Source organism: Apis dorsata, unplaced genomic scaffold (genome assembly GCF_000469605.1).
Source record: "Apis dorsata unplaced genomic scaffold, Apis dorsata 1.3 scaffold_437, whole genome shotgun sequence".
Classification (NCBI taxonomy): Eukaryota; Metazoa; Arthropoda; class Insecta; order Hymenoptera; family Apidae; genus Apis; species Apis dorsata.
The window spans coordinates 127,362-139,488 of record NW_006263687.1 but is presented as its reverse complement, the minus strand read 5'-3'; the positions used below and the strand labels follow the sequence as shown (position 1 = coordinate 139,488).

General features: G+C 27.4%; 3 protein-coding genes across 4 annotated transcripts in view; 2 read left to right on the top strand and 1 right to left on the bottom strand.

Moving 5' to 3' along the window:
- LOC102680532 (adenylate cyclase type 9) overlaps window positions 1–3,656 on the top strand; it is a 6,812-nt gene extending 3,156 nt beyond the window's left edge. The window contains exons 4-8 of the mRNA XM_031512455.1: window positions 61–328; window positions 465–916; window positions 998–1,153; window positions 1,268–1,464; window positions 1,533–3,656. Of these exons, the coding sequence (XP_031368315.1) occupies window positions 61–328; window positions 465–916; window positions 998–1,153; window positions 1,268–1,464; window positions 1,533–3,210 (2,751 nt within the window). The 3' untranslated portion in view covers window positions 3,211–3,656. The remainder of the gene's footprint in view (window positions 1–60; window positions 329–464; window positions 917–997; window positions 1,154–1,267; window positions 1,465–1,532) is intronic.
- An 846-nt stretch (window positions 3,657–4,502) lies between these two features.
- LOC102680665 (exportin-5) lies at window positions 4,503–11,543 on the bottom strand. Its single transcript, XM_006619780.2, has 9 exons — window positions 11,290–11,543; window positions 9,807–10,507; window positions 9,411–9,719; window positions 7,937–9,340; window positions 7,595–7,855; window positions 7,372–7,495; window positions 6,942–7,278; window positions 6,480–6,849; window positions 4,503–6,382 (listed from the first exon to the last, which is right to left on the bottom strand). Exons 2-9 carry the CDS (start codon window positions 10,491–10,493, stop codon window positions 6,221–6,223), a joined length of 3,654 nt encoding a protein of 1,217 aa, XP_006619843.1. The 5' UTR covers window positions 10,494–10,507; window positions 11,290–11,543; the 3' UTR covers window positions 4,503–6,220.
- LOC102680809 (nucleoporin Nup37) overlaps window positions 11,338–12,127 on the top strand; it is a 2,100-nt gene continuing 1,310 nt past the window's right edge. The window contains exons 1-2 of one of the 2 annotated variants that reach the window (XM_006619781.2): window positions 11,338–11,629; window positions 11,711–11,946. In XM_006619781.2, coding sequence (XP_006619844.1) covers window positions 11,794–11,946 — 153 coding nt within the window. In that variant the 5' untranslated portion in view covers window positions 11,338–11,629; window positions 11,711–11,793. The remainder of the gene's footprint in view (window positions 11,630–11,710; window positions 11,947–12,127) is intronic. The other variant, XM_006619782.2, reaches the window with a different exon arrangement.

The window sequence follows — 12,127 nt, the reverse complement described above, 5'->3', positions numbered from 1 at the left end:
TTTTTTTTTTTTTCATTAAATTATAGGAGTGAAATATTTACATAAAAAAATAATTTATAATATACTTTAATAGCTATGATAGAAGCTATAAAACAATTTGATATTGAAAGAAGAGAAGGTGTTAATATGAGAGTTGGAGTACATACTGGAACTGTATTATGTGGAATTGTAGGTACTAAAAGATTTAAATTCGATGTTTGGTCTAATGATGTAACTTTAGCAAATAAACTAGAAAGCACAGGAAAACCAGGAAGAGTTCATCTAAGTGAAAAGACTCTGAATTTTCTCAATGATCGATATCTTACAGAAGAAGGAGATTTAATAAATGGTATTAACATTATTATTATATAATATAATATTAATAATTATAATATAAATAATTATATTATAATATTAACGTATATGTAATTTGTATTTCATTAATTTTATAATTATAATTAAAACAAAAGTATTTTATATTACAGGTATTAAAACTTATTTTATTAAAGGTCGAAAATCAGATTTTACCAATCAATTTATAATGAATATAACATCTCCGACAAGTATATCGCCTTTGATGCAATCGCGTCACCGTGTGGCCTCTTGTAATAATCAATCTAAATTGAAATATCATTACCTCCATATGGTTACTAATACAAGTAATTATAGAATGAAAGCAAACTCTTTGCCAAGTATTCTAGATTCCGAAAACGGAGATACTGATATCACAGATGAAAAAGAAAATGCAAATAAAAGTCCGATATCTGTTGCCAGTTATGGAAAGAAAAAGATACGAAATAAACCATGGAAATATTTACAACGACAACGAACTACTGAAGAAATGACACCTCTAGAAATGGAAGAAGCCAAAGCAATTATTGCCGAACAATCAAAAACTGAATCTCAATCATATGAAGATCGTAATGGATTTAGGCAGGTCAAAATCGCATCGATAAAAGTTTTATTTTAATTTTCAGTTGCATTATCTCATTCATATATAAGTTGTATTTTTTTGCAGAATACATCTCAAAGTGAGATTGAAATGGATCCAAATCCTGTACCTTCTAGTCCTTTATTATCTGGTCAAGAGTCACTTAGTCGTGCCTCTTCTATGTGCAGTAGAAAAGATTCGGGAATTAGAAGTAATAGCAGACGTAGTAGTATACAGCAACAGGTATATTTATATTATAAATAATAATAGAAATTATATAAAAGTATTCTTTAATACTATACTTCTCACAGCAGTCAACATGTTCCCTTTTTCCTGCAGTTAATTTTCATATTTTAGTTATTTTTGATGAACGGCATGGCTCAAGGAGATTTATTGGCACATAGAGTAAGTGGATATTATACTTCTAGTTCGACATTAAATTCTGCTCATGAGCCATCGTCTTCGGTACCATATCCATTTCCTCCAGCAGTTACAGATACTTTTGGTGCATGTTTTCATAAATTAAGAAAACAATCTGATCTACAATTAATTAGGTAAATAACTTTAATTTACATATTTTAAAAAATATAAAATAGTTCGTATAATTTTATTTTTCACGAAGGTGCGTTCAAGATAATGTAAGTTCTCAACGATCATACTTCGTGAAACCACCACTTTCGAGTTTGACTCTCTTTTTCAAAAATAAAGAAATGGAAAAAGAATACAGAGAAAATGCTCACAAGGTTAATGAATGTATCAGTGGAAATCCACCTACTCTGGCTACCTCGAGATTCAATACATATTTTGATATTTTAATATCGGCATTGATTTACACTGCCGTCACAATTTCACTCTTTTTACTTTGCGATCCAACGTTATATTATATGATCTTTTTTGTATGTGCTACTACCATTCAAATTATAGCAGTGTTACTTTGTGTTCGTCAACTCTTATATCCAAATATGGTTCATTCAATATTAACACAACAAATATTTAAATTTTTTTCACAATGGTATCCTTGGCATATTTGCGGTGCAATTTTAGTCGGCTTACCAATTACGTCTATTTTTCTTAATTATACGTGTAGTAATTTTCATAATTTGAATAATTTTGAATACTATTATGGTTATTTGATTTTTATTAGTTTAGTTCATTTTTGTAATTTTACACAACTTAATTGTTGGATGAAGAATTTTTTAGTAACATTTATGGGTGTATTATTTCTTTATTTTGTAATGAATCATTTGTCATATGATCAAGAAAATCTCGGTAATCTATTCATTAATAAGACATTAAATTATTCACAATTCCCAATAGATAAAAATATTATTGATTTAATCAAAAATCAATCTAATGAAACCATTATAAAGAAAATATTCAATAATATTCCTGATTTCTTATTAAATTCTACAACGATTGCTCTTATAAGTCAACAAAAGACAGAAATCAGATATCATGAAAGATTATACAATTCCGAGATTTTTTTAGATATGATACTTTTACTTTTGTTAGTTTGGTTTTTAAATCGTGAATTTGAAATTAGTTATCGATTAAGTTTTCACGGAAATGCAGTAGCTGCTCGAGATAAAAGTCGTGTACAATCTATGAAAAATCAAGCTGATTGGCTTTTACATAACATTATACCAAAATATGTTGCTGATCAATTAAAAACCACTGCTAAATATTCACAAAATCATAAAGATGTGGGAATTATTTTTGCAAGCATAGTAAACTTTAACGAACTTTATGATGAGTCTTATTTAGGTGGTAAAGAATATTTGCGTGTGCTTAATGAACTCATTGGTGATTTTGACGAATTATTAGAAAAACCGGAATTTTCAAATGTAGAAAAGATAAAAACTATTGGTAGCACATTCATGGCAGCAAGTGGTTTAAATCCACAAGTTAGACAACAAAATGAACATGAATATAAACATCTGTTTCAATTAATAGATTTTGCTATGACATTGCATAAAGTAATAAATGATTTCAATCGAGATTTATTAGGTTTTAAATTAATTTTGAGAATTGGTTTTAATTATGGCGATGTAACTGCTGGTGTAATCGGGGCAACGAAGCTATATTATGATATCTGGGGTGATGCTGTAAATATAGCATCTAGAATGGATTCGACTGGAGTCGCTGGAAGAATACAAGTGGCCAAGAACGTTTTAGATGTTCTTTCGGAACGATATGAATTCGAACCACGTGGTCAAGTTTATGTTAAGGGAAAAGATAATATGGATGTATTTTTATTAATAGGGAAAAAAGACGATATTAATATAACAACGAACACTTAAACATTTTCAGGTCTCTAATAGTGATGTTGATTCTTTATAAAATTAAAATTAATCGTTTGCATGTTACACTTATATCAAGCATATGATCTTTTTGGGATCAGATTTCTAGCGATCTCGTTAAGAATTATACAAATTTATGATATAATGTGTCATCAACGTTATACATGATAAAAACGTACCTTAATTCTTTAATTGCTCGCTCATTAAAGATATTTATTCTTAACAAAACAATTAACTGTATTTTTTTACGTAATTTAAGAACATCAGATGTGTGTGAGACCTATCAAAATCTATCGTTATAAAAGTACAAAATCAAATCAATTTGAAAAAATCAAATTTTTTCTTAATAATTCTTGCGAAAAATCTATCGAGACAAATATAATACGCATCTTCATTGTTTGTGTGCTGAATGAACGAACGTATGAACGATGCGAATGAGCGGATAAACATATAAAATGACCGAGTTTGGTCATCGTCAACAAGTTCCTAGTATAAAATATGCGACTTATATATTAGACAACTATTAATTATTTCAAAGTATAAAAAGCTTTCTAATGTTTTATTAATTCTATCGATTCATATGAGATTATATAGCTTATTTCATATCATGAGTAATTAATCAGATTTATTTATATTACAATTTAAACATGAAAATATATCAAATTATTTGTGAAGTAGTAAATAATATTATAATAAAATGCCTCAAGTTTCAAAATTTTTTTTAAGACTTTAGTCGAAAATTGATGAAGTTTATATACTTATTTTAATTAAGAATAATTATTCAATATTGTTTCTCATTAATTTTTCGCATAGTATATATAAGAATTCTGTTTTAAGATCACTATAACTCTCAGAAAATTTAGTACTCAATAATTCCATGCAAAACTTATATTCTATTTTAGTTAGATACAAAAGAAATAAATTTATTAATATATTATATTTTAACATTGTTTTAGAATTTATTGCATGGATTATCAATTTTATTAATAATAAAATCGTAGTTTATAAATTAGCATTCCGTTATCTTTTTAATCTAATCTGTTTTATTTTCATTTTTTAAAAACATTGATAAAAAGCTACATAAGATGATATAAAAATAATGAAATATTTTTTGGCATTTTACTGCAATTGTACTTTAGACAATTTTTAGAAGTTCAATACATGAAAATCATTTAATATTCATTTTTATAAACGCATACATATATACATACAAAATATGTTTTGAACTTTCACTTGACATTGTCTTATTCGTACTTATGTTGAAATATATCAATAGATTTTGAAATCTTCTTGGAATATAGTTACAAATATAAGCAAATAAAAAGAGTATTGATAGGAAAAGTATTTTAATTTCAATATTATCTTAATGTGCATATTGTCGCGTATTTTAAATAAAAATTGTTAAACTCTAACGCGTAACTAGTTTAACTAGTAATAAAATTTGAAGTTTATTAAAAACTTGTACTTTATTATGGTAATCTCGATAGTATTTTGTTGCAAAATATAGTTCTTTATGAATTTTATTTTAGAACACATGTGATGTTAATATGATAGGCAAATTGATTGTATATATAACATGATATAATTTAATATTAAATTTTAGTATTTGAATTATCATTTAAATACAATTAATAAAAGACACTGGTATTATTTAAATTTTTTCTATACCTAGTGTAATAAATCTTTTAAATAGCACAGTTTCTATCATGTAGTACTACATACAAATTCTGTGCTATATTATATTATTTTTAAATCCATGATGATTGTCATGTATTAAATGATTATTAATATCTACAATTTCATGTAAAGTATTGTCACTATTTGATATATAATGGCAATTGTGTAAAGTACTAATTCATTTTTATGTGATAGTTACAATGTGCTACATTATTCACAATAATAAAATAAAATAATTAAAAAGAAGTAACAACAAAACATAGAAATATTACGTTTGATTTACATATAAGTATCTAAAATGCTATTTAATTTGAATTTTTGTAAATTTTAAATGAAAAACAAAAATTGCATTTAATGGGAATAATATGGCCCAAACATATTTAATATTAAATATTTTAAAAAAGCTTATTTTATATGCTTTCGAAATGCCCAAATAAAATTTTTACAACTAAATTCATATGAAACATACAATATGAAACAATATTTTTAAAAAGTGCTGAGAAATGGACACATTTTTCTCTTGATTAAAAACAATTATAATCAATTCGAATACAAATATTTGTACCAAATCGTAAAATTGTTTTATATAAATCAACAATCTTTATATTATACATTAGCGAAATATTGTTTACAAAAACTGTATTACACATCGCGTTGAAAATCATTGTTTTACATTGTTACAAAAGATTTTATGTAAATCCAAAGAAATAGTAATAAATGCATAAGACTTAATATACAATTATTCAATAATCTACTTAGATTTGCTTCATATTTGTCTCATCATATGTACTGCATGCTCTTCTTTAACGACAAATATTTTATGTTACATATACGTATGAATACGTATCACGCATACAATACATACATACATACATACACATACGCACGCATGCATTACTACACACTCTGAATATTCAAGAAATACTAACTTTTTTGCGTATTGAAGTCCTGAATTAAAAATAAGAGATTTTCCCAAATAAAACTAGATATTAAATTTTTTTTGTCTTATAAACTATTCATAATCGATTTTGAACGCGTGTGTAAGCGTATTTTCTTTTAACTTTATTCATTATTTGATATATATAAATAAAGTAATTATGTAAATTGTATTACCAAACTGTGTATATATGCGTTCAATCTTATGAATAATTTAAAGATGAAACATCATATTTAATACGAGCTTACTCTATGAAATCTTCTTATTTCAATTGCAGGATCCCATTATATATATAGTTCAATCTTTTGTTGTAGGAAAATGTTTTCACGATGATTTATTACAATTTATTAATTCAGACCATATGTATGCAGAGTGGTCATGTAAATGGAGTTTCTGCTACGTGGGTCCTGCAAATAAAGCTGCAAATCCGCTATCAGTTGAGTTTTCGGATATTTCATCCACACGTACTGCTTGTTGCTTTCCAAAAACTTCTATTCGTGGTAAATTGTCTATTTTGACTTCTTTACGAAATAATTGACCAACACTTCGACCAATAAGCTGTAATAGATATACATAATATATTCATAAATAATATTCTTTATCTTCGTATCTTTTAATGTATTCTTTCTATTTTAAATATGTATTTAAATTTTACCTGATTTGTAATTTTTTTAAAAAGATCTTTTTTTCCTTTTTCAACTTTATTTCCTTTAGTACTAACTACAGCCATTTTTTCATCGAAACGTTGCAAATCCGTAAGATTAACGCCCGGAATTTGCTGCATTACTTCAATAATATTAGGGAATTTAGGTCGTAGACATTCATAAACTTGTGCACCCAAAGTTATAAGAGAACCTTGATTGGCATCATGTTGTCCATGAAGTTGCAAACCTTGAAGAATTGCTACCATAATATGAGCAGCCATATCAGGTGTTAAACTGCCATCAGCTGCTAATGCTCGTACAACTGGTCCAGTTAACATTGTAGCTTTTAAACTGGCATTTGAGTCGTTCCAAGCTAAAGCTCTAGAAATAATAAAAGATTAAAATTAATACTGCTGTAGAATGAATATCAAATAAAACTATATTATAATATCAAATAATTATATTTGAATTACCCTAAAACACATAAAACAACACTATGGCACGTAGACGGATGACGAAGAACTACAGCTCCCAACTCACTAACAACTTCAGCAACTATACTATTTCCACGTGATGAAGGAAAATCTATGGCCATACCACTACTATCTTGTTCCATAGTATCAGGAGGCGTTGCATCACTAGCAGCACCACCAACAAGAGCTACTTTCAATACATCTACAAAATCTCTTGTCAAATTTCGATTTAACATATCAGCAATAACTTCTTGTGTATCAGTATTTTCTTCATCTAAACCACCAGATTCGTACAGATGTGCAATGTATCGCCACTTTGCACTCAATCTTTGACACACTATTAAATATGATAAATATAATAAATATAAATAAAAAACAAATATAATAAAAAAATAATAAGTAAAATAATAAGAAAATAAAAATATCTTACTATGTGTAGAAACATGAGCCAAAACGGGTACAAGAACACTTTCATAAAATGCAGGTGGACAAGAATATATAAACGGTTTCATGAATACGCGTATAATTGGTCGCAATCTATAATCTGGAACCATCTAAACAAAAAAAATAAAAAAAAACATTATCATTCAAATATAAGAAAGTTTATTATGTTGTTATTGCTATTTAAGAGAAAAAGAATTTTAAGAAATTACCTCCATATTAGAAAAAACTGAATTAATAAGTGCTGGTGCTAAACCAGGCAACTGGTAGAAATCTCTCCCAATCATGTGACATCCACTACCTAACATATGATAGCACAAATCATTTATAGTATTAAGAAATGATTGCATTCGGACTAAAGCTGTAACTGAAGACTGATCAGGTTCAGAAGCGCGTTCATTATCATTTGTTGTATTTAAACCCAATAGATTTGCTTTTTCTGCTTCTAATAATTCATGAGCATTTTTATATCCCTAATAAAAAAAATGTTAATATATTCCTCTAATTAATCATTAAAAAAAAAAGAAAAAGCAGATTATTAATATTTGTATTACCTCTGATAAAGCTGCTAAAGCAGCAGATGTGAATAAAGCATTCATTGTTCTAAGTAATGCAAAAAGTGTGGGCAATATAGGAATTACATGTGGTGTAGCAGGATTCCTATATACTGGATTTCCACTTTCGCTAAGTGCAGCTACAAAACTACCTCTTGCAGCACGATCTGGATCATCAGGAATAGAGCATCGCTTTACAACACACAATATTGTACAAATACAAATCATTAAGTCACTTCGATTTTGACCTGCTGGATCTTCTGTAATATTTTCAACTGGTGGTCGATCTAATCCTATAAATCTCATAAATTCAAGTGGTCCTTTAAATGACTCAGATCCTAGAGCAATGAATTTTGCTGATGCATCACCAATTATTTCAGCAACGAATCTAGTTTGTCTTTCATAATCACAGAAATGATTCGATATCAATAGTAATGCTTCATATAATAAAGTAGTTTCCATCTTAGATAAAGGACTAGGTTCTCTTGCTAAACCTCGAACCATTGTATGTATTTGCTCGAAAACTGGAAGCAGTAATAATGGATATTTCAGACTAATTTTAACCATAAGACTAGCAGCATGCCGCCTTACATTCTTTGCTGCTTTAGATCGAGTACCCTTTGTTTCACCAGGTGCTTCAAATACGAGAGCAGCAAAGATTTTTTCCAGAACTCTAGGTAAGATAGCTACTCCTGGCATAGCCATTGAACCAGTTGACATAGATAAGAATACAAAAAGAGCACTGATGCAAGAAAGTAGTGCAGATAATAACCAAGGATCTTGAGGAGAATAACCAAGGCACAATTCTAACAATTGAAGACCAGTTTGTACGCTTGGTCGTTCGTTAATCAAAAGAATTCTTGATACAACAGAATCTAAAGCTTGTGCAAGTGCTTCCCATTCAAGATATTGTAAATCATTTTGATCACTTTGATATCGAAGATCCGCCATTCCTTTCGTAATCTTAGCTGTTAACCATTGTTGCACATAAGTAAATGTTACTAAAGGTGCTACCATTGTTGCTTGACGAAATCCTTCCAATAAATCAGTTCGAAATCTATGAAGAAAAACATTGAATTCTTCCACTGAATCATAATCCGCAAGACAATATGCGCTCATTCCATTAGCTTGTCTGCCTTGTGGATATGCTATTTTTATTAGCTTTGGTGCTGTACTTTCTACATATTTTGGTATGTAAGTTAATAACAATGGATCTTGTTTTATCTGTTCGTGCTTAAATAGCATTATCCAAATTGCATTTGCCATATGTGTTAATGTTAAACTTGAATACATAGTAAATGTCAATACAGTATCTAGAAATATGTTGAAATGTGCTGGCCGAATATTCGAGCTGTCATCTTTACCCCAAAGCGTACATAATTGAGTTGCCATTCCAGTTAACACCTTAATTAAAAATTATTATTTATTATAAGCAATTAATAATATATATATTTTATGATAAATTAAAATTTACCTGTGTCAATTTTTTTAAAAACAAATAATGATTTTCATGAAATTCATTGGTTCCAGTAACAGGTGATGCTGCAGTTGCTGCTGTATAAATATATCTCAAAGCATCTTCAGAAAATAAAATCATTAACTGTTTTCTGTCTTCAGCTTTTCCTTTACGATTTACTATTTGTAATAAACATTCAGCTGCTGAACATTGAAATATTGGATCTCCCAATAAAAGACATAATATTTGTAATAATCTACCATCTTCTGCCATAACATGATTAATTGAAATCCATTCTACAAATCCAGTTAACGTGGATAATACTACCTATCATAAAAAAATAATTTTTAGATTTTAGAAATATAATTACAGAAAATAATTATTAAAATATAAATAATTCTATAATATATTTACTTGTACAACTTTACTATGTGCTGCAGCTTCGGAAGTACAACCTAAACTATTTTTCTTTTGAAATTCTGAAAAATGTTGTTCCATTAATCTTAAAAAAAAACTAAAAATTTCAGCCATATTTGTATTAAGTGCTTGGTATATATCTTTTCTTCTTTGATTAGATTCTAATGTTTGTAGAAGTGCAACATCCTCTACAAGTCTTAGAAATACTAAAAGAACCAACTCAGTTTGACTTTCACCCCTTGTACAAGTTTGACTAAGTTCAGCAAGCAATGTAGGCCATTGTTGTGGCCATTCCCTCTTTATCATTTCTACTACAACACGAGAAAGTGCATCTTTAATATGAGCTTCTTCTTGCAATAATGGTTCTGTGCCTTCTTGAAGCAATTTCATTGCACTTTCCTTTATAAATATTTTTTCTGATTGAGATATTTGTGTCCATCTATATTTGATACAATGTTCCATAAGTTGTAATCCAAAGTGTCGAACTACTGAACTTCTGTTTGGAGCTTTTTGTGCTAAGTATAATCCACATTGTGCACACAGAGGAGATGATTCCTTGAAACGTTCACAAGCATTATATACTTCTAAACGTTGCTCTTGTGGAACATTTGGTGACATCATCACCTCTACTACTTGAGCAAGTTCTGCTGATATTTGGGCAACATTGCCCACTCCAAACTCCATTCCTATCTATTATACTGTAATTGAAAATAATAATTAGTTATAAATAATAAATGTGATAAATCAAAAAGAAACAGTATTATTTATTAATGTATTATTTTTATATTTCTTTATATTATTCTTACATAAAATAAAATATAATTTGTAATTTATAATTATTATATAAATACATAAAAAACGATTTTATAAGAATTCTTTAAATATTTAATTTATATTTCTTATAATTTTTATAATTAATTTACATATATACATGATTATAATAATAGTTAAATTTATATTATATATTATAATGATAGTTGTATTAATATAATTAATACAAATTTATATATAAAAAAATTGTTAATTCTGAAATATACATATTGATCTATCTATTTCTATTTCAAATAATAAAAACTATTAACATTTTTTTCATTATTTAAAGCATTTTTATAAATACGATACATACATCAAATTCAATTTCAGCAAATGTTTAATATTTATAAATTACACGTAAATTTTTTGATGAAAAATGATTAAAATTTTGAGAAAATAAAATTATAAAAAAATATATAAATTTCATAAAATGACACTATTTCAAAATTCAAAATTCACGAACATAGCAAACAAAATTAAACATAATTCATAAAGATATCGAAACTCTGAACATATTATAAAAATTTTCAAAGATTCTTAAATATTTGGAAAGAAATTAGATAATATAAAATCGCGTAATTGCAATGCAAGAAAAACATGAGGTGAAGCAGCTTGTAAAGTATGCGTAACATGCCCTGGTAAGCATGCCTTGACAGAAGGCACTTACCTCGTAACGCGATCGTAGATCGAGATGGATCGAAGATACACGTTTAAAAAGAATTTTATCACTATGATTTGTCAATTCATATCTGATGATCACTTGGAATCAAAAATTCGCGGCGGCGATCTTATATTTAGTCAAAGAAGTTCGCTTCTGAGGGATATGCGGCACGTTGAACGATTACATATAGCATACGCAAAATACGTACTGCCATCTAGACCGTTTAAATTTAACCTAACCTGACTTTACAACGCGTGCAAGTTTTTTATGTTTATATAAATTATAACTACAATTAGAAAATAATATTATTTATCATAATTATATTAAAAAAAAATTAATAAACGAAGTAAGAAATTTATAACATTTACCTATCATATATATCTGCAGAGATTATTATTAGTATAATTTGCTAAATAATATAATGTAGAAAATTTTAAAGGTTATGCCGGTGATCTTTTGTTGATCGTAACACGAGTTCACCCTACATATTAAAAGCGATAATATAAATACATGATGGACGAAGCTTTAACTACACCACCTACATTTCAATTGCATTTTTCTAAACAAATATATTGTGTTGAATTATCTCCTTATGAATGGTCTCAACATTTAATTTGTATTGCTTTAGCAGAAGAAATTGTTATCGGTACTATTAAATTCCAGGTAAAATTTCATAACATATGAATATTGAATTTTAAAATTACGAATTTCTCATATAATATATTTAATTTTAAATTGTTTTATATTATTTTTTATAACAAGAATTTAAAAAATATAATTTATAAATTATATTTGAAAATGTATAAGTTTATATGAAAGAGAGAAAATTGAATAATATAATTTA

Coding starts and splice junctions, on each gene's coding strand:
- LOC102680665 (XM_006619780.2), bottom strand. CDS start 10,493: ATGGAGTTTGGAGTGGGCAATGTTGCCCAAATATCAGCAGAACTTGCT. Junction 7,856..7,936: donor CTTTAGCAGCTTTATCAGAG/GTAATACAAATA, acceptor TTTTTTTATTAG/GGATATAAAAATGCTCATGA. Junction 7,279..7,371: donor GGCTCATGTTTCTACACATA/GTAAGATATTTT, acceptor CATATTTAATAG/TGTGTCAAAGATTGAGTGCA.